The 24,289-nt window shown below is 53.4% G+C and overlaps 3 protein-coding genes and 2 long non-coding RNA genes across 8 annotated transcripts in view; 3 read left to right on the top strand and 2 right to left on the bottom strand.

The window, feature by feature from the left end:
- Nucleotides 1–3,136, top strand: part of LOC101939531 (uncharacterized) — a 50,632-nt gene extending 47,496 nt beyond the window's left edge. Inside the window, exons 14-17 of the mRNA XM_065591133.1 lie at nt 976–1,002; nt 1,726–1,999; nt 2,168–2,318; nt 2,578–3,136. Coding sequence (XP_065447205.1) covers nt 976–1,002; nt 1,726–1,999; nt 2,168–2,318; nt 2,578–2,985 — 860 coding nt within the window. The 3' untranslated portion in view covers nt 2,986–3,136. The remainder of the gene's footprint in view (nt 1–975; nt 1,003–1,725; nt 2,000–2,167; nt 2,319–2,577) is intronic.
- A 2,305-nt stretch (nt 3,137–5,441) lies between these two features.
- On the top strand, nt 5,442–14,583 carry LOC101949133 (uncharacterized). Of its 2 annotated transcripts, none has more exons than XM_065591136.1 (6): nt 5,442–7,519; nt 8,366–8,447; nt 9,585–9,611; nt 10,424–10,685; nt 10,871–11,024; nt 11,971–13,398. In XM_065591136.1, the coding sequence occupies exons 1-6, from the start codon at nt 6,977–6,979 to the stop codon at nt 11,983–11,985; spliced, it is 1,083 nt and encodes a 360-aa protein (XP_065447208.1). In that variant the 5' UTR covers nt 5,442–6,976; the 3' UTR covers nt 11,986–13,398. The 2 variants fall into 2 exon arrangements, with proteins under 2 accessions (XP_065447208.1, XP_065447207.1); XM_065591135.1 differs by lacking the exon at nt 11,971–13,398 and adding an exon at nt 13,795–14,583 and having other exon boundaries at nt 5,454–7,519.
- Nucleotides 8,921–10,426, bottom strand: LOC135982831 (uncharacterized). Its single transcript, XR_010600336.1, has 2 exons — nt 9,091–10,426; nt 8,921–8,952 (listed from the first exon to the last, which is right to left on the bottom strand). It is a non-coding gene; the product is annotated as an uncharacterized LOC135982831 (long non-coding RNA).
- Nucleotides 14,584–14,730: 147 nt separating the features above from the next.
- On the bottom strand, nt 14,731–18,789 carry LOC122173303 (uncharacterized). Of its 3 annotated transcripts, none has more exons than XR_010600334.1 (3): nt 18,016–18,142; nt 16,626–17,661; nt 14,731–16,195 (listed from the first exon to the last, which is right to left on the bottom strand). It is a non-coding gene; the product is annotated as an uncharacterized LOC122173303 (long non-coding RNA). The 3 variants fall into 3 exon arrangements; XR_010600335.1 differs by having other exon boundaries at nt 14,731–16,711; nt 17,177–17,661; XR_006173782.2 differs by lacking the exons at nt 14,731–16,195; nt 18,016–18,142 and adding an exon at nt 18,654–18,789 and having other exon boundaries at nt 16,896–17,661.
- On the top strand, nt 18,686–22,563 carry LOC101947487 (tripartite motif-containing protein 72-like). Its single transcript, XM_005314369.4, has 2 exons — nt 18,686–18,786; nt 20,779–22,563. Exons 1-2 carry the CDS (start codon nt 18,753–18,755, stop codon nt 21,360–21,362), a joined length of 618 nt encoding a protein of 205 aa, XP_005314426.2. The 5' UTR covers nt 18,686–18,752; the 3' UTR covers nt 21,363–22,563.
- The last annotated feature ends 1,726 nt before the right edge of the window (nt 22,564–24,289 follow it).

The following is a 24,289-nucleotide window of genomic DNA, read 5'->3' as shown; positions in this document are numbered from 1 at the left end:
TGTTCCCAGTGCACTGGAATTGTGGCGGGGGGGTGGGGTGGGGGAGAGGCTCCCAGCACACTGGAGTCCTAGAGGTGAGGTGGGGGTAGGTGGATGTGCCCGGCACAATAGACTCATGGGGCGGCGGGAGGTAACCGGACACCTGGCACCCTATCTGCTACGTTAAAGAGCCTGTTGGTACCTGAGATTTTCTCCCCATGAAGATCCTTATACACTGTAATTCAATCACCTCTTAATCTTTTTTTTGATAAAGTAACCAGATTGCGCTCGTTACGGCCTCGTCTACACATAAAAGTTAGGTACACAGCTACGGCACTGAGGGGTCTGAATACTCCCTACCGCGAGGGCCGTAACTATGGGGACCTAAATCCCAGCAGCTCTCCTGAGGAATATTTTTCAGGTTTATTTTTTTGCCATCTGCTGTTAATTCATTCTTTAACTTCCCAAGGAGTTTGCCAAAGAGGTGCACCCTTGCGACCGTGGTAAAGGACATAACGCCAATTTGCACTGGGTAAATGTTGTGTTTTTATAGCCATGTCCCGGGGATGTTCTTAATCCCATTTCAACCTGGCTTGTGTTGCTGTTCTCCAGTCAATTCCTTGCCAAGCGCGACAGCCCTTTAATACCGGTAGAACAGCATCCATGCTGGCAGGGGTGGTATGGATTTTCCTATACTGGGATAAAAATCCTCCCCGTAAGTGAAGTAGTTAAACAGTGGAACTATCGAGTGTGGAACAGGATTAACTGATCATATTTCCAGTGCATGTTGATTTCAGCACTTCCGACAACCCGTGGCTGTAACTGGGAGCTGGCCAAGACTGGATTAACATAGACACAAAGAAATCTGACTTCTTCCAACCCTGCAGGAATCTCCCTATTTTCTTCCAGTTTTACCTTTGTGACCAGCCTTCTGTAGAAGAATTGGAGTGTCGTAGATTTTAACTAGCGCTTTTCTTGCCCCTTCTCTTTTTTTAGAGCAAAGAAACCCTGCTCCTGGAATTAGTAAGTCAAATTCGATACATTAAGGGACTCTGTAAGTGGAGGAATTATAAGCACGAGGGAAATACAGAAGGGAAAACTGTTACATTGCGTAGGGTGAAATAATAAATACATTGAAAAGGGGCTGTCGGGATTGAGGGGCACTGACAGCCGTGGGGATGGGGGAGCCCCTGGCTGTGATAGTAGGGGTGCCGGTTGGGGTTCAGGGGCACAAGCAGAGCTGTGCGTTGGGGAAGCCCACAGCTGTGATAGCGGGGTCTGTGGGTCAGGGCATCGTCAGAGCTGGGGGACATAAAGGGGGAAGCTCAGGGCTGGAGGTGAGGATTAAGGAGCACCAGCAGAGCTGTGTGGTGAGAAATTTTTCACTGTTCCTTCATAATCTCTCCCGCACAATGGAGTTCCCAGAGTTAGGGGTTAGGGAGTCGGGATTCCTGGTTTCTAGTCTCAGCTCTTCCACTAACTCACCACATGCCCATGGAGATGAAGGTAGTTACACAATGTCAGAGAGACACAGAAATAGAAGCCAGGAATGCTGGCTGGCAGCCCCCACTGCTCTCACCACTAGACCCTGCTCCCCTCCCAGAGCTGGGAGAGAACCCAGGAGTCCTGGGATCTTGGCCCTCATTCCCTTAATCTTTGCCCTGCCATCATCTCAGATCTGCAAAGCTTTGACCTATGTCAGCTGTTGGCTGTTGACTCCCACTCCTCTGTCTGGCCCTCTCCAAGGCAACATTAGACTGGAGAACACTGTGGGTATTACACCAATTAGTCCAGCCGTGCAGCTCAGTGCAGAGGTGAACGGCCAAGCTGTGTCTATAGACCTGGTGCCCACCATCCGGAATAAAGTGGACATGTCCATGGATTGGCCGCAGCAGGATCTGAGGTGGCTCTCCGACTGGTGGGACCGGGAGCAGGGCACTGAGCAGAGAAAACCCACCTGGAATACCAAGGAAATTTACAACACTGGGACTGATCTGGTGGCCAAGAATTCGTACTGGAGGTAAAAATGCAAATCTCATTTGTTCCAGCAGAAGGCAACACAAATGCACACAGAGCAGGGCTCATCCCCTCCAGCAGGGGGTGCACAGGCCCCCCCTCAGTGCAGGTTGGGGATGGGGGTCTGTCTGACCCATTCAGCCCTGCCCCATTTCCCTCCACCCCACTCCAGGCTCACCTTCTCCCTGGCGGAGACCCAGTTCCTCAAGGACATTGACGCCGATGGTGGGTGCAGGCAGAAGGCGCTGCGGGTGCTGAAGCAAATCAACATGGAGAAGTGGGTACCGCGCTACGGCAAAGTCCTGACCTCCTACCACCTGAAGGTAACTCAGACGGGGGAGCCAGGGTGGGAGGGGGTGGAGAATGGGTGATACGAGCCTCCTTGAATATAGGGGAGAAAGATGTAGAAGATTAGAGCGGGGGGGGGAGGGGGCTGGGAGCCAGGATTCCTCAGTTCTCTCCCCAGCTCTGCGAGGGGAGTGGGTTAGAGGAGGGAGGCCAGGAGCCAGGACGCCTGGGTTCTAGCCCTTGTTGTGGGGGGTAGCAGTCTCCAGTGGTTAGAGCTGCATGTTTCTGTTACAGATGGTTCTTTTTTGGGCTTCCCACCTCAGCCCAGAGACAGAGAACTGGGCCATGGAGCCGGATGCTCTGGGGACGCTGCTGAAGGTGCTGGAGTTCTGCCTGGAGAAGAAACACCTGCCCAATTACTTCCTGCCGTCCGTTAATTTCTTCGACTGGCACCGGACTGAGGAGGAGAATTCCCTGAGGAACCTGGTGCTGGAGGCGCTCAGACTGGAGGTGGGGCTGATGAGATGCAGCCCAGAACAGTACCTCCGACTGAGCTACGACCTGGCCAAGCCCCAAGGCCCGGGACCCTTCGTCCAACGGGCGCGGGAGCTCGACGCCTTTAGAAGGGAGCATCAGAACGACTTTGAAGAGTTCAAACACCTGAAGATATCTTTTGACACGAGCCTCTTCACGGAGCTGTGAGCAGCCTCCGCTCCCAACAGAGATAGTTGGGCTTTTATCTGAACTGACAGACCCCAGTGGGTCTGCACTTGCTCTGCATTTACACTGGGGGAACGGATCTTTTACTTCGAACCCTTGAGATACGGAACAATAAATAGTCTCAAGTTCTTTTCATAGGTCTTCTGGGTTTTGTGAGAGTCGGGCTCACATGGGGTGACTCTGGCATGACCCCAGCATCCCCGAGACCAGAATCCAGCCCTGATCTCATTGCAATCAGGGGTGACTCCAGATTCACCCTGGGGGGGCTGAGATCAGAATCCAGCCCTGATCTCATTGCCATCAGGGGTGACTCCAGATTCACCCTGGGGGACTGAGATCAGAATTCAGCCCTGATCTCTTTGCAATCAGGGGTGACTCCAGATTCACCCTGGGGGGGCTGAGATCAGAATCCAGCCCTGATCTCATTGCCATCAGGGGTGACTCCAGATTCACCCTGGGGGGGCTGAGATCAGACCCCCGTCAGTGGAAATAAGACGAGCCAATAGCTGGAAGTTGGAGCTGGGCAGGTTTAGACTTGAAATAAAGGGCAGATTGTTAACAAGTGACTATTGGAACAACTTAGAGCTTCATCGATTCTAAGCTTCATTGTGATCATGTATTCTGACCGCCTGTATAACACGGGCCAAAATCATTCCTGGAGCAGATCTTTGAGAAAAACCTTCAGTCTTGATTTTAAAATTGTCAGAATTTGTCTCGTCTCAACTTCCAGCCTTTGGCTCGTGTTAGACCTTTCTCGGCTACGCTGAAGAGCTGATTATTAAATACTTTCCCCCCATGTAGCTACTTACAGACTGTGATCAAGTCACCCCTTCACCGTCTTGTGAAGCTAAGTAGACTGAGCTCTTTGAGTCTGTCACTAGACAACAGATTTTCTAGCTATTTCCGTAATCATTCTCGCGCCTCTTCTCTGAACCCTCTGCAATTTATCACCAGCCCCCTTGAATGGTGGGCACCAGAACTGGACTCAGGTTTCCAGCAGCGATCACACCAGGGCCAAATACAGAGGTCAAATAACCTCTCTGCTCCCATGTGCGATTCCCCTGTTTCTGCTTCCCAGGAGCGAGTCCCCCAGCCTGTAAGTATGGCCTGCAGTCTTTGTGCCCAGAGACATGCATTACATTTCGCTGTATTAAAATGCACGGGGTTGGCTTACGCCCAGTTGACCAAGTGATCTAGATCCCTCTGAATCAGTGTCCTGTCCTCCTCGTTGTTTACCACTCCCCGAATTTTTTGTGTCAACTGCAAACTTGATCAGTGATGATTTTATGTTTTCTTCCAGGTCATTTGAGCATTGGCCTGCTAACCCCAGGGTTGTGAGTTCAATCCTTGAGGGGGCCACTTAGGGTCATTTATAAAGATGTTAAATAGCATGGGGCTAAGAACCGTCCCTGCGGCACACCACTGGAAACAGATGCGTTTGATGACGATTCCCCATTTGCAGTTACATTTTCAGACGGCGTAACCTCATGGCCACCGAACTGCAGCCACTGTCAGACATTACTGTGTCAGGTAGACCATGTCTAGCAAAAACAGATTTGATATGCGCCATGACCCGTTTAATCCTAGTGTCTTCTCGTAAGGTTATCTCGGGGAGGTGAGAATTATAGTCTAGGACAAGTACACGTTTTTTTCCAGCCAGTGTAAACAAATCTAGGCTTCCTTTGCTCCAGGGGGCCATTTTTTTCCTGTGCCACCAACACAGGCTCTTTTGCTTGACTTGGCCTGTATTTTTGGCACATACAGCAACTCTGGACAGTTTCCTCCACATCACTGTTCATGTGAGGCCGGCATAAAAGGGCTCTGGCCGTTCTCTGAGGTTTTTCAATCCCCAACTGATCTTCATGTCTCCTTTTTAATGTATTTTTCTGTAACGCCTTTAACAAAATGCCGCCTAGTGCGGAGAGCTCCCCTTGTATTGATAATAGGGGCTGGGAACCTGCTTTCCCACGTCCTGTGCTAACAGCCTCAGTTACCTTCGGCAGGGTTTCATCCCGAGCAGTAGCTCTGGCAATCGCCATCCGCATTTTGTCTGAGACCGGACGGGACTTTTAAAATTCTGAGTGACGGACAAAATCTAACTCTGAACTTTGCTCCACCGCACTTTTGGCCAGTGCTCCAGCGAGCGTGTTTGCAACCAGCCAGCCTCTCCTAGGTTTGGAAGCAATTGGCAAAGGATACATTTGGAACTGAAAATATAGTCTCTGTATTCTGGGGGGAAGCGGGGGCTGGCAGTGGCAATGGTCAGTTTCAGCTACGTGGTTCCCATAAATAAAGACGTGAAATTCTTTTACACCCTAAGCCCAAAGCCTCCTGCTCTAGTTGAGTGTATTGACCCTCCGTTTTTGTTAGCACCCATGACACAAAGTCACTGGTCTCCACTTGGGACCATGGTGCTGTAAGAGGACAACGCCAAATCTCCGCGGAGGTGTCCATGGACAACTTAGTTTTGCATGTACCGTCCTAGTACCTAGGACTGGGACCTCTTCAATTCCATCTGGTTCTCAGACTCTTTATTATGATTTGCATCCCGTGTCCCTTGGACACCTTTACATTGTAGCGCTCTCGGAATGTTTGTACCCCCCTTGTCTGTTGGCGAAGGGGCAAGTGATGAACTCCTACACCTTGGCGTGAGAACGTCTCTCCTAGGTATGTTATTTCCATTACACTGAATTTACACTGGTTTGTTTTAGCTTTAGCCCGGCACCTCTGGCTCTCTCCAGAGCTGCTCAGTGCCTCTGCTCGTGCTGTTTGACTGGTTTTTCCCTCCTTCTTTTTGTACCCTGGTAGGGCTCCCCTGCCTCCCTCGGTTCTTGTCCCTCGCCAGAGAGCAGAAGGGCAGAGTCGGAAGTGCAGGCAGTGCGCTGTTTAGTGGGATTGTGCTATCAACCCCATCTGGCTGTGGGCAGATGCAACACCCCACGTCTCTGTTCTGTGTTCACACACGTTAGTAAGGATATAAGTGTATCAAAAGTCAAACGGGCCAACAACCCCCCAAATTCTATCTCAGGCAAATCGACAGGCCTGAATGCTAGATTCCCCTCACTACCTCTGAGTAAGAACATCTCTCCTCACAAGGATGAAACAGGAGTGCGCTATACCTAGGGTGACCTGATGTCCCGATTTTATAAGGACAGTCCCAATTTTTGTGTCTTTTTCTTATATAGGCTCCTATTACCCCCGTCCTGATTTTTCACATTTGCTGTCTGGTCACCCTGGCTATACCTCAAATTTCTCTCCCGTTTCATCGTTCGCCTCTCTGCCAGAGAAACTGAAACCCATCGGCTGCTCCAGGACCAGCTCCTGGTCACGCCTATCGCTACCTTCGGATGTCTTCCTGTTCGCTGGATCCCATTGTTGCCGATCCAGAGGGAAGCGCTGTTCAAACCACCTCCAGTGTCCCACAAAGTTTTAACTCCGGTGGGGCTGTTCATTGCTCCATCCTTCCACCCGGCGTCTGTTCTTCGTTCATTTGCTCCTGGTACCGGGTGTGGTCAGTGACGGCTCGACGCTCTCCACAGCTCTGCTTTATCTCAGTGTGGTTCCAGCCAGCTGTGCAACACAATACGAGCGTCACCGCATCCCAGGCTGGGAGCTCGGCCCTTAAAGGCACCACAATCCTACACCCTGTGTTAGACAGGAAGTCAGATTAGAAACTGTGAGTCTATGAGTCCGAGTGGAATTGATCTCCGGACTGACACTTTCACTATGACAGGATTATGGGTGCGTCATTTTCAGTAAGTCAGATGCCAAAGGTCCCTCTGGCACAGATAACCAGTGTACTCCCCTCCCCCCATACACACATACACACCACCGCACAGCTCAGCGACAGACAGGAAACAGCTACGGCCGGGAGAGGAAGCATCCTACAAGACGTGCAGAGCTGAACTGCAAGAGTTTTCCCGGTGACTGAGGAGGGCTCGGCCCTGCCAGGACCCACCGGTGCCCCCCGGGGATGGCTGACAAATCCCAGGGTGGGGTCCAGGGGCCAGGAGAAATGGAAGAGAAAGAGGTTGAGTCTCGTACAGTCGCCCAGGAGTTCCTTGACTGGTTCTTGGGGACCCACGTGTACCCCGAGCAAAGGGAACACCAGAGAAGGGAGCGGGAGTGCCGGCTGGTGCAAGCGCTGGTCGGCAGGATCATGGCTCGGGTGCACGAGTGGAACGTGCAGCTGTTCACTGGAGAAGCCATCCTGGTGGGCGGCCAAGCCCAGGACCTCCACGTCCGGGCAGAGTCCAGCAGCAGCGACTACGACTTCCTGGCCCCCATCCAGTACAGGACGAACGTGATCCTGCTGGGGACCCTGTACAGCCCCCCGGGCACAGAGCTACATTTCCTGCCTTCCTGGCTGAGCCTGAAGCCCGGGGTGCCGGTGTACCGCTGGGAGAACAAGCTGGTGGTGGATTATAACAAGGTGACCCTGAGAGACATCTTAGATGGGAAGGTTCTCGACTTGGACCTCACGGAGGAAGACATAAAAGAAATAAATAGGCGACGGGTAAGTGAGATCGTATCAGAATGTGTCCTCCAGAGTCATCCACACACCCAGCCCTGCCGGTGCCCCTCACTCCCGACCCGCAGCCCCCTGCTAGCGCAGCCCTGCCCCCCACAGCTCTGCCGGTGCCCCTCACTCCCGACCCGCAGCCCCTGCTAGCCCAGCCCTGCCCCCCAGCTCTGCCGGTGCCCCTCACTCCCGACCCGCAGCCCCTGCCAGCCCAGCCCTGTCCCCACCCCAGCTCTGCCGGTGCCCCTCACTCCCGACCCGCAGCCCCTGCTAGCCCAGCCCTGCCCCCCCCCAGCTCTGCCGGTGCCCTTCACTCCTGACCCGCAGCCCCTGCTAGCCCAGCCCTGCCCCCCCCCAGCTCTGCCGGTGCCCCTCACTCCCGACCCGCAGCCCCTGCTAGCCCAGCCCTGCCCCCCCCCAGCTCTGCCGGTGCCCCTCACTCCCGACCCGCAGCCCCTGCTAGCCCAGCCCTGGGCTCCCCCCCAGCTCTGCCGGTGCCCCTCACTCCCGACCTGCAGCCCCTGCTAGCCCAGCCCTGGGCTCCCCCCCAGCTCTGCCGGTGCCGCTCACTCCCGACCCACAGCCCCTGCCAGCCCAGCCCAGCCCAGCCCCCCTCAGCCTTGCCGGTGCCCCTCACTCCCGACCCGCAGCCCCTGCTAGCCCAGCCCTGCCCCCCCCAGCTCTGCCGGTGCCCCTCACTCCCGACCCGCAGCCCCTGCCAGCCCAGCCCTGGGCTCCCCCCCCCCCGCCCAGCTCTGCTAGTGCCCCTCACTCCTAATCCACAACTTCTTTTTATTTTGGATTAAAGCATCTGAATAAATTTGATTTCACCCTTTTCAGAGGGATCTCTGGAGGAGCGGCATCGATCCATTCCTGGTAGCTAGAAAGTTCCATGAATTTGTCGAGAATGCTCTGGCCGAGGGTAAGTGTCTGGCTTCGTGTTAATCCATTGGTGCTGCGTTCATTAATCAAGGCCTGTAACTAAACCAATAAATAAACCCCGTGACGCTCCTCAAACTACTCCCCAGATATTGTCATATCGCAGTCCCGGCTCTCCCACGCTGCTCCAGCGGTTCCCTCCCGCACACGTAACCCAGTCACTGCAGCTGGGGGGCCGGGGGTCGTTCTCAGGGGCTATTGCCAGTATTAGCCCTGTGCAGGCATTTCCCGAACTCTGTATTTCCTGGGCCATACTACAGGCCAGGGCGTGAGTTACTCCCGGGCCTTGCACCCGTCTCCTTCTTCCAGAGCTGGATTTTTTAGCTCGTCCCTGTTAGCAGGTTCCAAGATGGCGAGCGCTTTCAAGGAAAACGTCCGGTCCATGGCAGTCAGGGTCCTGGTCCCCGCATCGATCCATCTTGTCATTCCCGACCAGGAGGGCTTTTGACCCGAGCAGTTGACCAAATCTGGGGAGCTGTTGGTTGTTCCTGTTAGGAGGAGAAATTGATGATAAGAGTCAAGTATTTTCTTTGATGCAATCTTGTTCGTTGACAGCGTTTATGCGTAAAGTCCTGTTTCCCTGAACGCAGTCGGAATCAAACAGAAAACCAGTTTTCTCTGCTCACTGTTTCAAACCTGCCTTTCCCAGGGTTACCAGATGTCCGGGGTTTTCGTTCTCTGTCCAGGTGAATTTCTGAAATAACAGGAAATGTCCTGGATTTTTGCAGAGCAAATTCTGTAGGTCAGGAGCCCTGACTGGTCTGCGTCCCAATGGGTCCCTCCCCTGCATCCACATCGGGGTTGTCGGGATCTTCTTTACTGGGTTAAAAATCCTCCCCGTAAGTGAAGGGGTTAATCAGTGGAACTGGTGAGTGAAGAACAGGCCCAGATGATCGTATTTCCGGTGCGTGTTGATTTCAGCCCTTCCGACAACCCGTGGCTATAACTGGGAGCTGGCCAAGACTGGATTAACATAGACACAAAGAAATCTGACTTCTTCCAACCCTGCAGGAATCTCGTCATTTTCTTCCAGTTTTACCTTTGCGATCAGCCTTCTGTACAAGCATCTGAGTGGAATAGATTTTAACGAGCCCTTTTCTTACCCCATCTCTGTTTTTAGAGAGAAGAAACCCTGTTACCGGCATTAGTAAGTATAAAAGAGATAAAATACGGCGCTCTGTACGCGGAGAAATTACAAGCACCACCTATGAGGGAAATGCAGAAGGGAAAACTGTTAAAATTGAATAGGATAAAATGGGAAATAAATTTAAAAGGGGGCTGCGGGTCGGGAGTGAGGGGCACCGGCAGAGCTGGGGGGGCAGGGCTGGGCTAGCAGGGGCTGCAGGTTGGATTCAGGGGCATCGGCACAGTTATGGGGTGAGCCCAGGGCTGGGCTAGCAGGGGGCTGTGGGTCGAGATGTTTTCTGCACTGGCAGAGATGTTTTCTGAGAAATTTTACCCTGTTCCTTCTTAATCTCTAGCACAATGGAGTTCCCAGAGTTAGGGGTTAGGGAGTCGGGATTCTTGGTTTCACTCTTCGGTTCTTCCACTAAATCACCATGTGCCCATGGAGATGAAGTTAGTCACACAACGTCACAGGGACTCAAAGAAAGACTCAGAAATAGGGGGGAGGGATAGCTCAGTGGTTTGAGCATTGGCCTGCTAAACCCAGGGTTGTGAGTTCAATCCTTGAGGGGGCCACTTGGGGATCTGGGGCAAAATCAGTACTTGGTCCTGCTAGTGAAGGCAGGGGGCTGGACTCGATGACCTTTCAAGGTCCCTTCCAGTTCTAGGAGATGGGATATCTCCATTAATCAATTAATCAAAAACCCAGGAGTCCTGGGATCTTGGCCCTCATTCCCTTGACCTTTGTTCTTCCATCATCTCAGATCTGCAAAGCTTTGACCTGTGTCAGCTGTTGGCTTTTGACTCCCACCCCTCTGTCTTGCCCTCTTCAAGGCAACGTTAGACTGAGCGACTTTGCAAAATGCTCTTCCGTGCAGCTCAGCCTGGAGGTGGACGGCCAAGCTGTGTCTATAGACCTGGTACCCACCATCCAGAATAAAGTGGACATGTCCATGGATTGGCCACGGCAGGATCTCCGGTGGCTCTCCGACTGGTGGGACCGGGAGCAAGACACGGAGCGGATCAACCCCACCTGGAATATCATGGACATTTACAAAACTGGGACCGATCTGATGGCCAAGAATCTGTATTGGAGGTAAAAATGCAAATCTCGTTTGTTCTAGCAGAAGGCAACAAAAACACACACAGAGGGGGGCTCATCCCCTCCAGCATGGGGGGGGGGGCAAAGACACCCCCCCCTCGGTGCAGGTTTGGGATGGGGGGTCTGTCTGAGCCCATGCTCTCATTCAGCCCTGTCCCATTTCCCCCACCCCATCCCAGGCTCACTTTCTCCCGGGCTGAGACCCGACTCCTCAGGGACATTGACCTCGATGGTGCTGGGTGGAGGCGGGAGGCCCTGCAGCTGCTGAAGCAAATCAACATGGAGAAGTGGGGGCCGCGGTACGGCAAAGTCCTGACCTCCTGCCACCTGAAGGTAACTCTGACAGAGAGGGCAGAGTGGGAGGGGGTAGGGAATGGGTGATAGGAGCATCCACGGGTATAGGGGAGAAAGATCTAGTCGGTTAGAGTAACGGGAGGGAGAGCAGAGAGGGCTGGGTTCTCTCCCGGCTCTGGGGGGGGGAGTAGGGTCTAGTGGTTAGAGCAGGGGCGGGGCTGGGAGCCAGGACTCCTGGGTTCTCTCCCCAGCTCTGGGAGGGGAGGGGAGTCTAGTGGTTAGAGCTGCGTGTTTCTTCTTCCAACTGTTTCACTCTGGGTTCTCCATCTCAGGTGCCCATGCGCCCCAGATGCCTTTGTTGGGAGAATTTGGGTAGCAGTGCCCATTCTGCCAAGCGCGCACTCCAGACATCCTCGTGCCCCATACCGAGGATATATAGAGGTGCCCGGATGAACCACCCTCAATTCCTTCTCCACCCCCTGATGGCCTAAGATGGAGCGTCCAGCGTGTCCGCTTCACCTTGGCTTAGCTTAGCCAAACCTCCAATTTTAGTTACAATTAGAGTGCGGTGCTGGTTAGCTCACCTCATTTATTTCTTTATACTTGGGGGGGGGGGATTCCGTTTAATGTTCCCCTTGCCCCCTCCCTCCTCTGCCTGCCCATTCCCCTCCAGTCTGAGAGGTTTTTGCTCTGGGGGTTGTCACTGACTTGGTATGCCGGGATCCCCAGGATTCCAGCTTCCCCGGTCAGTGACGGACATTCCCAGTGTAGCCGCTGCCTGAGATACCCCCAAATCCCAGCAAAGTGCAAAATCCACTCAGCGGTTAAAAGGAGATCTTGTAAAAGCTGGAGATTAAATTTAGGCTCTTCACGATGGAGCTCTCCCTCTGAGCAGCCTTGGGTCCGGGCCCAGGTACCCCTTGGACATTGGCCTCTGAGTGAAAACAGTGCCCTGTTGACCTCAGTCCCCTCAAATCCCAACCAGATTTTCCTGACCTGAGGGTTTCCAGAAGTTGACCTCTCTCCGACCACCGCCAACAGAAAGTGCAAGAAATTCTGTTCGAGAGGAGGTCTGGGTTATCAATCCTTGGGAGACGCCTTCCTCATTCCTTGGACAAGAGCTCTTCTTCGTGCATATCCTCTGACACTATCGATTCTGAACAAGATCAAACGAGACAGAGTCACTCTAGCTGCACCAACTCACTCGAGCCAGGTCTGGTTCTCTGACCTGATTCGTCTCACTTCTGGTCCAGCTGCAGCGTCTGGTCGTTTCCTGTCTGCTGCCCCAGGACTCCAGTCGGTCTCTCCGCCCCAGAGTGGCCATTCTCTGGTTCAGAGCCTGGCTTCTCAGTGGTTCTCAGGGACAGAGGTTTCCTGCTCAGCAGAGATAAAACAGATACAAAGATCTCTACTAGCAGCACTTACCTTCAGAAACGGAAGAGATTTTACCCTTGGTGTCCCCAGTGACAGTTTTCACCGGTTCATTCTTCCCTCTCCGATGTTCTTGATTATCTGATGAATTTAGAGAAATCAGGTCTTTCTGTGAGTCCCGTCGGAGTTCGTTTGGTGGCTATTAGAGCCTCTCATTGCCCTGTGCAAGGATTTTCAGTCTTTGGTCCAAGAGGTGAATCTAGTTGAACCGCTCAGTAATAGTGACCATAATGCAATTACATTTAGGGGGATCATTAAAAACAAGACCCCACCACTGCAACATTTAACTCTAATGGGGGGAACGACACAAAAATGAGGCAATTCGTTAGATGGAAATTCAAAGGAGCTGGACAAGGGTGAAATTCCTGCAAGCAACATGGGGACTATTTAAAAACACCATAACAGAGATGCAGACTAACCGTATACCCCAAATCCGAAAAGACAGTAAGAGGACCAGAAGAATAGCACCCTGGCTAACGAGCAGAGATGGAGCAATGGAGAGAGGGAAACAACAGGGTCCCCCAAGGATCTGTACTGGGACCTGTGCTGCTCACCATATTCATTAATGGTCTGGAAAAGGGGGTAATCAGTAAAGTGGCAAAATTATTCAGGATAATTAAGTCCAAAGCTGGCTGCAAAGAATTACAGGGGATGTCACAAAACTGGGTGACTTATCAACATTGATCAATGCAAAGTAACGCACGTTGGAAAACATAATCCCAACTGTAAATACGTAACAATGGGTTCTCAATTCGCTATTACCACTCGAGAAAGAGATGTTGGTCACTGTGGATGGTCCCCTGAAAACTTCCCCTCAGTGTGCAGCAGCCATCAAAAAGGCTATCTGTGTGTTAGAGACTATTAGGAAAGGGATAGAAAACAAGACAGAAAATGTTTCATCTTGTGCAGGGATTCTCAGACTTTTGTCCTGGTGACCCCTTTCACACAGCAAGCCTCTGAGTGTGACCCCTCTTATACATTAAAAACACTTTTTAATGTATTTAACACCATTGTAAATGCTGGAGGCAAAATGGGGTTTGGGGTGGAGACTGACAGCTCGCGACCCCCCCACATAATAACCTCACAACCCCCTGATGGGTCCTGACCCCCAGTTTGAGAACCTCTGGGCTTGTGGGACGTCACGGTAGAGAAGGAACTGAGGGCGGTTTGTCCGCACATCTCTAGGTATCTCGGTATGGGGCACAAGGATGTGTGGAGCTCACGCACAGGCAGAACAGGCGCTGCTACCAAAAAATCTCTGCTCGAAGGCGCGGGTGGTGCGGGGGGGGGGCGCACCTGAAGTGCAGCACCGTCGGGGCCCGGTTCTGGGAGAACTCCAGTAGCTGCACATGGTGAGTAACTTCTCCTTCTCTTGCAGATGGTCCTGTTTTGGGCTTCTGACCTCAACCCAGAGACAGAGCACTGGGCCACGTTGCCGGCTGCTGTGGGGACCCTGCTGAAGGTGCTGGAGTTCTGCCTGGAGAAGAAACACCTGCCCAGTTACTTCCTGCCGTCCATTAATTTCTTCGACTGGCACCGGACTGAGGAGGAGAATTCCCTGAGGAACCTGGGGCTGGAGGCGCTCAGACTGGAGGTGAGGCTGATGAGATGCAGCCCAGAACGGTACCTGCAGCTGTGCTACGACCTGGCCAAGCCCCCAGGCCCGGGACCCTTCGTCCAACGGGCGCGGGAGCTCGACGCCTTTAGAAGGGAGCATCGGAACGACTTGGAAGAGTTCAAACACCTGAAGGAAGGAAAACAGCCGGGACAGGGAGCTGCGAGTGTCTTCTTCGCCCAACACAGACACCTGGGCTCGTGTCTGCAGTTAAATACGCTACGCCAGGATTTCTTAAACTGGGGGTCGGGACCCCTCCAGGGGCCGTGAGGTTATTACATGGGGGGTCGCGAGCTGTCAGCCTCCACTCCAAACCCCGCTTTGCCTCCGGCATTTCTAATGGTGTGAATGTGTTTTTAATGTATAAGGGAGGGTCACACTCAGAGGCTTGCTGTGTGAAAGGGTCACCAGGACAGAAGTCTGAGAGCCCCTGGTCTACGCTAACTTCACTTGGCTTTGGATTTATCCCGGGGGAACAGAGTCTGCTTAACAACCATGAGACTCGATTTAAAACACAATGTTTTTAAACAATAATAAAGGCTGGGTTCTGTTTATTGGCCTTCAGAGTTTTGCAGTGGGTGTCACGTGCCGTCGCTCTGGGTTGACCCAAGGGGAGCTGGGATCAGAATCTGGCCCTGACCCCACTGCAGTCGGGGTGACTCCGGTTTGACCCCGGGGCGGCTGGGATCAGAATCCAGCCCTTTGGGAGTAGAAACCAACCCTCGGTTCTCCTTTCGCCCTCGAACGCCGTTCGTCCGTGGCTCATTACAGCACGTCCGTTTCCTTTCCGAAGGCCCAGCCCGCCCCCTCACTCCGCACGCCGGGCTCCAGTTACACTGGTCGCAGAAGTGTTTTTACAGTTCAGTCTGCGTTGTCTCAGCAGTGTTGTTGGCTCTGGCTTGCGTGTGTGCCCGCTCCACACCTTCAGTGTGTGGTGGAACGTGGGCTCGTTCGCCACGGGCCTAGAACGTGCTAGAAAACCCCTGCCGACAGCGCTCCTTTGAAAAGCCGGTTGTTCTTGCCAGGCTGTCGTACCAGATTCATTTACACCGATGTCGACAGGCTGCAAACGGGATGGGGCGAGTCCGCCGCGCTCTGCATGCACCAGGTTTGTGTGTGGTGAGGAATGGGGGGAGGGAGGGGTGTGTGGGGGAGGGATGGATGGAGGGTGGGTGGGCGGGGGAGGGATGGACAATTCAGCCCACACTGAAATCACACCCAACAGCTGGCACATCTGTGCTATTTGCCCCCTTCTGGCTCCCACCCCACCCACCCCCCATCTGTTCCCCCTCCCCTGCCTGGCAGTGCTGACACCTGCATTTCCACTGGCTTTTATTATACAACTCTGGGTGATTTCACTCCATGCTTCTCCCTCCCCAGCATGCTCTCCTACCTGTGTCATCACCCACCGACTCCCCCCTCCCTGTTAATCCCCAGCCACACACACACACCCCGGCAAAGTGTCACTTAGCAAATGGGGAAACGCGGGGACACTGACACCCCTACACACTATCCCCACCCTGCTCCCCAGGGCATGTGGCACACTTTGGTGGCAGTAGTGGGATAGTGCCAAGGGTGCCCAGACACACAGATGTCCCCTGGTGACAGAAGTGAGATATGGTGCAGACACACATCCCTGTGCACCCAGGTGCTCCCTGGTGTTAGTAGTGGGATACTGCACAGAGAGAGACTTTCCACCACATGTGCACACACAAGGGCCCTTGTGAGCGAGGTGGGATAATTATTCCTACAAAGTCACCACTGGAGAACCAAACTTGTGATATGCCCCACTCTAGGTGTATTCAGATAACTGTGATATGACATTATTCCACTCTTCCTGTTCTCTTCCCATATACGATGGGCTCACTCGGGATATGTCATAAAGTTATCACCTGATTTTCATTACAAGAATTGCAAGTTTTCGTCTACAGGTCGTTAAAGCCCCTTGTGTGGTTTCTACAGTACTGATGTCTTCAGGCTGTAAATACATTTCTGCAACCAATAACACTTCTGATTAGACCACACATCACAATTACACATCATTAACAAAGGTACTGAATACCTTGACGAGAGCAGCCCCCAGTTGTGCCTATCCATTTGTCTCTTGTGTTCCACAATTGTTGTTTTCCACAGTCCCATGGTGGATTTTCCAGTTTCTTGGTATCTGAAATATGTAGGGAGTACAGTAGCCAATTGTGTAAGTGGGTTTCACTTTTAGACGTTTAGTAATCCTTTCTTTTTCTAGTTAATGAACGGTTGCAAAGACTTCATGCTCCTATATATACATGTGGGTTTGTATGATCATAACAGAGTCTTTACGCTTTATATCACTTGATTTGCTCTGCCCGTCTTGCTAACGTCTCGCTCATGCTCAATGCTCGTGTTTTGGGCCCACGTTCAATGAAGTAGTTAACCATGCTCAAATCGCACAGCTTCACAGTGTCCAGTATTTTGCACCATGAGTACACGTAGGGGCTGTTTCCATTTTTCTTTGTAGCTATCAGGAAGATATTCTCCTCGCTGTTCTATTTATTGAAAATAGTGTGACACAAACACTGCCTGTAAGCTATGCAAATAAGTGTCGAAAAAATCACCTCCAAATTCCTGAGGTTCTTTCATATCTCGTCTCATCACACACGGCGTCGATTAGTAACAATCCTTTTGTTTCCATTAATGTTACCTGGAAGTGTAAAAACTACAGCTGTCAAGCAATTAAAAAAAAATCACAATTAATAACGCGATTAAAAAAGTTAATCATAATTAATTGTGCTGTTAAACAATAATAAATACCATTTATTTACATATTTTGGATGTTTTCTACATCTTCAAATATATTGATTTCAGTTACAACACAGGATACAAAGTGGAGAGTGCTCACTTTATTTTTGATTCTAAGTATTTGCACTGTAAAGAACAAAAGAACTGAGTTTTTCAATTCACCTAATACAAGTACTGTGGTGCAATCTCTTGATCGTGAAAATTGAACTTGCAAATGTAGAATTATGTACAAAAAAAAAAAACAATGTAAAACTTTAGCGCCTACAAGTCCACTCCGTCCTACTTCTTGTTCAGCCAATCGCTCAGACAAACAAGCTGGGTACATTTGCAGGAGATAATGCTGCCCACATCTTATTTACAACGTCACCTGAAAGTGAGAACAGGCGTTTGCATGGCACTGTTGTAGCCAACATCGCAAGATATTTACGTGCCAGATGCGCTAAAGATTCATAGGTCCCTTCATGCTTCTACCAGCCTTCCCGAGGACACGCGTCCATGCTGATGACGGGCTCTGCTCGATAACAATCCAAAGCAGTGCAGACCGACGCATGTTCATTTCCATCATCTGAGTCAAATGTCACCAGCAGAAGGTTGATTTTCTGTTTTGGTGGTTCGGTAATTTTAAATGACACAGGTCAGGGTTTGGTTTAATTACATTACAGACCCATTCAACGATGTCTTTTGTCATCCCAGGCCAATAGTACCTTGAGGTAAGCACCGTTCTCATGTTGACAACTCCTTGACATCCACCGCGGGGACTGTCATGGTACATTTCCAAGAGTTGTGGGGCTTGTTCCTTGGTGTGCACGATGACAACCTTTCTTCCTTTGGCAGCATGGAACAGTGTCCCTTCTGCTGATCAGAGAAGAGAGAGACATTGATGATCACAGAATAATAGGACTGGAAGGGACCTCGAGAGGTCATCTAGTCCAGTCCCCTGCACTCATGACAGGACCAAGCACCATCTAGACCATCCCTGACTCGTGTTTGTCTCACCTGCTCTTAAACATCTCCAATTACAGAGATTCCACAACCTCCCTGGGCAATTTATTCCAGTGTTTAACCACCCTGACAGTTAGGAAGTTTTTCCTAATGTCCAACCTAGACCTCCCTTGCTGCAGTTTAAGCCCCTCGCTTCTTGTCCTGTCCTCAGAGGTTAACGAGAACAATTGTTCTCCTTCCTCCTTGTAACAACCTTTTACGTACTTGCAAACTATTTTCATGTCCCCTCTCGGCCTCCTCTCCTCCAGACTAAACACACCCAGTGTTTTCAATCGTCCCTCCTAGCTCAGGGTTTCTAGACCTTTTCATGGCTGTGTCAGTCACCCCCCCACTAGCCCCTGCCCAGGGCTGGCAGGAGAGGCTGACTCCAGCTGGGGCAGGAGGAGGGCAGCGGCTTCCGCCCGAGTCCCTGAGCCTGCTCGGTGCAAGCTGCCAATTCCTGCCCAGAGCAGAGCAGGAGGCTCCCGCCCAGCCTGAAAACGAAAGTGAATCTGCCTGGGCCCAGCTTCCCCGACGCCCGGCCTGGGACCCTCCAACCAGGGCTCCAGGCTCCAGGCTGTGCCCAGCTCTCGGAGGTGGGCTGGGGTCTCCACTCCTGGGTTCTCGCCCCGGCTCTGGGAGGGGTAGGGGGTCTGGTGGGTCAGAGCAGGGGGGGCTGGGAGCCAGAACTCCTGGGTTCTCTCCCTGGCTCTGGGAGGGGAGTGGGGGCTGGTGGGTCAGAGCAGGGCGGGGCTGGGAGCCAGGACTCCTGGGTTCTCTCACCGGCTCTGGGAGGGGAGTGAGGGCTAGTGGGCAGGGCTAGTCTCTTTCTCACTTAACCGTCTTTAGTTCCCTTTTCCCACCTTCGAATCTGTCTGTGATTTATCCGTCAGGAAAGCCCCAGATCTTCCCCCACCTCCGCCCCGTCCTGGCAGCCGCTCGCTGAGACTCCTGAAACCAGAATGTTGAAAAATCTCGCCCGGAGCAAGTTCCCTGGTAAGCCGGAGCTTTGCAGCTCCCGCCCGGTGAGCCAGGCCGGCGGCCCGTCCCCGCCACCTCTGAAATGCCGTGTAAACGCGTCGCGACTTCCAGGCCCCACAGCGGATCGGGGGGGACGGACGGGGGCGGGCGGGCGGAAGAGTTGCAAAAAAGAAAATATTAATTTCTGGAGGCACAGAGATGCAGAGATAAAGCTACAGGTCGGTCGCGGATTCCGTGATTTTACGTGACCTCCGTGACCAGCCCCAGACAGCCGGGCCCGGGCGTCCGAGATTGATTGTTTATTGCCCACGACATTTACTAAAAATACCCAGGACAAAATCTTAGCCTTATGCAGAAAGGTTGCTCCCGTCAGTACAGAGCCCCCTAGCGCCGCAGTGGGGCATCGGGGCCAGCCCTGGCTGCCAGGGGAGAGAGGTCCTGCTGAGCCCTCAGCCCCACAGCACAGCACCCCCTACCACAGCCCTATCCCACTCCCTGCAGCACCCTGTCTTTCCCTTGGAGGTCTGTCCAACCAGTATCCTGGCCCAGTGGTGTTCAAACTTTTTTTCTGGAGACCTAGTTGAAGATGCCCGTGACCCAGCAGAGCTGGAGATGAGGGGTTCAGGGTGTGGGAGGGGCTCAGGGCTGGGGCAGAGGGTTGGGGTGCAGGAGGGGGTCAGGGCTCTGGGCTGGGGGTGCAGGCTCTGGGGTGGGGCCAAGGATGAGGGGCTTGGGGTGTAGGAGAGGGTCAGGGCTGGGGCAGAGGGTTGGGGTGAGGGCTGTGGGGTGGGGCTGGGAATGAGGTGTTCAGGGTGTGGGAGGCGCTCTGGGCTGGGGCAGGAGGTTGGGATGCGGGAAGGGGTCAAGGCTCTGGGTTGTGGGGTGCAGGCTCTGGGGTGGGGTCAGGGATGAGGGTTTTGGGGTGCAGGAGGCAGCTCTGGGTTTGGGGGGGTCAGGGCAGGGGCTGGGGCGTGATGTGATCAGAACACAGCTCAAAGCAGCTGGGATTGGGATAAACACAGACAGCGCCTCTCCCGACCCTACAGTGCTGATATTCTCTGAACCCCGCATGTCCCCTTCTGCACCCTGCCAGAGCCAAACGGGAGCTGGGGCCAGAACCGCTGGGGCCAGCCCGGGGTGGCTGGACAGGGGAATCGCCAGCAGGCGCAGAGCAGAGGTGGGATTTCCCTGGATTCGGCACTGGGTGGTCCCGTGTCCAGGTCTGGTGCCCACCATTCAAGGGGGCTGGTGATAAACTGGAGCGGGGTCAGAGAAGAGCCCCGAGAATGATTCAAGGGTTAGAAACCTGCCTTAGAGTGAGAGACTCCGGAGCTCGGTCTATTTACCTTAACAAAGAGAAGCTCCGGGGTGCCTTGATCCCAGTCTGTAATTACCTACCTGGGGAACAACCAGCATTTAATAACAGTCAAAAAGAAGAACAGGAGTACTTGTGGCACCTTAGAGACTAACAAATTTATTAGAGCATAAGCTTTCGTGGACTACAGCCCACGTCTTCGGATCCACAAGTACTCCTGTTCTTCTTTTTGCGGATACAGACTAACACGGCTGTTACTCTGAAACTTAATAACAGTCAGTCAGTCTAGCAGAGAAAGGTCTGGCGCGAACCATTGCTGGGAGTTGAAGCTAGCCAGATTTAGGCAGGAAATAAGACATACATTTTTAACCGTGAGGAGAATTAACCTTGGAACGATTTACCCAGGGTCGTGGTGGATTCTCCGTCAAGGACAACTTTTTAAATCAAGACGGGAGAGTTTTCTGAAAGCTCTGCTCTGAGAATTTTCATCTAGGGCAGGTCTCTGGCCTACATAACCCAGGAGGTCAGATGAGATGATCACAATTGTCCCTTCTGGCCTTGGGATCTGTGCCTAGAACCCAGGAGTCCTGGCTCCCAGCCCCCCCTGCTCTAACCCACCAGCCCCCACTCCCCTCCCAGAGCTAGAGAGAGAACCCAGGCGTCCTGAGCCTCAGTCCCTTTTCACTTTCTAGAGAAGGAAGTTTTATCCCTGGACCCGGACACGGCTCACCCTAACCTGGAGATCTCGAAGGACGGGAAGGAGGTGACATGCGTCAGTCAACGAAGGTATGTCGACTCCAGCCCGAGGAGATTTGACACAGCGAACTGCGTGGTGGCCAAGCAGAGCTTCAGCGCGGGGCAGCACTACTGGGAGGTGTTCGTGGGCCTGAAGCGGCGCTGGAACCTGGGGGTGGTCTCGGACCGAGCCAAGAGGCAGGGAAGGTTGATCAAAGTGGAGTGGTGGCCGTGGCCCCCTAGCAAGGTCTGTGCCGAGGGCTACTGGCTGATTGGCTGCGACCGGCAGAAGGCCAGGAAGAATTACTGGATATTTGACACCAATCCATGGCCCCTGGCTATCTGTCCCCAACCTGAGATCATCGGGGTCTACCTGGACTACACGGACGGGGAGGTCTCCTTCTACAACGCCGATCACCCCAACACACTGACCCACATCCACACTTTCCACACATCCTTCGGCAACAACCCTGTCTACCCCATCTTCGACCCCTGCTGGCACGACAAGGGGGGCAACACGCAGCCCCTCAAAATCCTCTGAGCTGCCGGCTCTGTGGCATCCCAGGGCGCCTCGTCCGATGGCCACCGCTCGGCATATTTCGCTCTGCCCCACCTGAGGACTTCCCTTGTCTGTGGGCCGAGGAAAGACAGAAATTGCCACTCTGTCCCAGAGACGGGGGTGGGTCTCTCCGGCTCGGTCACTTATCGTCGCCAACTGCTTCAGCAACCCCCTCGAGGACAGTAAGAGAACAACCCACCCTTATTGGACATTTCTTCCTGACCGCCAATAGGCAAAGGTGGGTTTAGAGCCCTGAAGCATGAAGATTGGGAGCCCTCAGGCCATTTTGCTCCTAACAGAAGTGGGGATGTTCTCATTATCCCTATAAACCTCCACTGGTTTTCTGACCCCTCTCGGCTGCCGCGACATCCTGTAGCAGTGAGTTCCGCCGGCTCGTCGGTGCTGTTCTCTTGTACGGCGCTAAGAAATCGTTAAACAAGCTGGGCCGCTGCATGGCATATGGGAGACACTTTGTGGTATTATTAATGCCAATATTGTATCATTGCGATGACTCTGAGCAGAGAGGCCACATACAGGATCAGTGAAAACGTCATGATTTGCCAAGGATGATGATGTTGTTTATATGTGTACATCACCTTTGTATCACGAGTTACAGGTAGGTGGGGTAGATCTGTATTTCCAAACGTGTGCTGTGTGTCTGGGTGACACCCCCGGACAGATTGGCAGCAGCACTAGCCCCTCTGTCCGATGGCCTATTAAAGGCCACCAGCTGGACAATGAAGGCACTTGGAGAAGCCATGGAGGGACAGGCCTGTGGACAGGAGACTTCAAGAGCTTCTCCATGCCCATGCGCTGTGTGTTTGGGACAAAGACATACGAGCCGCATGGCAAAGGACATAAAAGGCAGCTGCATCATCTCCAGTTTGTCTTCAGTCCTGCTCCTCTCCGCCCTGGAGTCACGTCTCTAGAAACGAAGCTCTGAGCAAGGACTGACTGACCCATCCCAGCGGTGGGTGACTCCAGAGGGACTTTCAAGCCAGCAACCTCACCAGCACTGCTAACAACCTGATCTATGGACTTGGAAATCGCTGTATGTATCCGAGGGCTTTACCGTTTCACATCACTCTGCCTGTTCTGTTCTTTTCTACTAAACCTGTAGTTTTAGACACTAAAGGACTGGCCGACAGCGTGGTATTTTGCATAAAATCCAAACTCCTATTGACGTGTGGCTGGCCCTTTGGGGGCAGAAGAACATTTTGTATATATGTGCAGAGTTTTTAGATAACTTCTCACTGGACTGGAGCTGGGTGCGGGCTGGGACCAGAGAACTGGAATGCAGTAAGAGGCGCGGGGGGGGAATTGCTTTTTTCAGTTTCTCCATAACCAGGCTGGGGGATCAGGGAGCACCGTGTGTAACGGGTGGGGGAGTTTAACTTCAGTCTTACCCACCAGCCTTGGGAGGAGCTGCTCTCCCTTCTGCAGCCTGCCCTGACCTTGGCATTCCCAGTGTGGGCTGCCCCAGGCGCCCCGCGTCACACAAGCCAAGAGAATAATTAGGCTCCCTCGTTAATCTGGGGCGCGGCAGATTGACATAATCATTGAGCTCGCAAGAGCCAAAGCCCTAAAACGTGGCTGTGGAGTTTGCCAGGCTGCCTGGGGCCAGATGCCGGGAGTTGGCTCAGTCCCATCCACCCCCGAGGCGCTGGCCTCACCCCTCTGGGCTGTGATGTTTGTGTCACCGCTACAAGCGCTGGAGAAAGCACCCCCCACGGCCGGCACTCCCGGCTTTCAGCTCTATGGCCACGGGGTTTGGGGTTTGACCTACTGCAAAATCCTCCTCGGAGACCCCGAAATATTGCCCCCCAGAAACCCCCACAGAGGTGTGAGGGGGTCTCAGAGGGGGGATCGGGTGGGGCTATTTAAACCCTCAAAAAAAATTAATTTTTCTCTCTCCCTTTTTAAAAAAAACCAGTTCCTCTGTTGGCCACGGGACCAAGCCCTGCGCAGGTCAGGGGAAGCCACGTCACACCCGTGAACCGTTTCCCAGCGTTCTCACCCAGACGGGGCCAAACCCCACTTTTCACACCGTCTCGCTGCCTCGGCCAGCCGGAGAAAGGGGGGTGGGGAAGGGCCATTTCCCCTCCCTGTTTCCCACACTCGGTAACTTGTTCCCGACCGGCAAAAACTGGGAACCAGGCAGCAAGTAGCCGGGAAACCTCCGTTCTGATCCTTCCCCCCCAAAAATGGATTCATGCAAATCAAGCCCCCTTTGCCTGGTTGATCCCTAGGTGCCCACCACAATGTAAACGTTAAATATAAGAGCTCAGCTCATGGGAACGCAGCGCTGCAGCCCGGGCAGGACCCAGCCCTGGCTCTGCCACCGCCCTTCCCAGCCCCACAGCCCGTTACAGCAGGAGTCAGTGTCATTAGCCCCCCTGGCCAAACAGGGAAACCGAGGCATGCTGCCATGAAGCGACTCGCCCTAGGTCACCCAGCAGGCGGGCGGAAGCGCCAGAAAGAGATCCCAGGTCCAGCGCTGGCCCGGGGGAGTGATCCCAGTCGTGTGAATCCTGGCGCCTGGGGCCGGGCCCGGGTCGTCCCTGTGGACACGGGACACGCTGCCGTGGAAAAGGTCCCATGGGGACGGGCAAGGGACCAGCACGGACGGGCCCAGGCCTGGATCCGGGAGAAGTGTCTCAGCCCCATTTTCTTTCCCAATGGGGCACAAAGGAGCAAACGGCCTCCGAACTTTGGGTTACTTGTGAGATTGAGCTAATGGGGCCAGACCCCCAGCTGGTGAGAGCAGGGGGGGCTGGGAACCAGGACTCCTGGGTTCTCTCCCCGGCTCTGGGAGTGGGGGCTGGTGGGTTAGGGCGAGGGGGTCTGTGAGCCAGGACTCCTGGGTTCTCTCCCCAGTTCTGGGAGTGGGGGCTGGTGGGTTAGGGCGA

The sequence above is a fragment of the Chrysemys picta genome, chromosome 4 (genome assembly GCF_011386835.1).
Source record: "Chrysemys picta bellii isolate R12L10 chromosome 4, ASM1138683v2, whole genome shotgun sequence".
Classification (NCBI taxonomy): Eukaryota; Metazoa; Chordata; order Testudines; family Emydidae; genus Chrysemys; species Chrysemys picta.
Note: the sequence above shows the minus strand (reverse complement) of the source record. Positions and strands in the feature narration are given on the sequence as shown.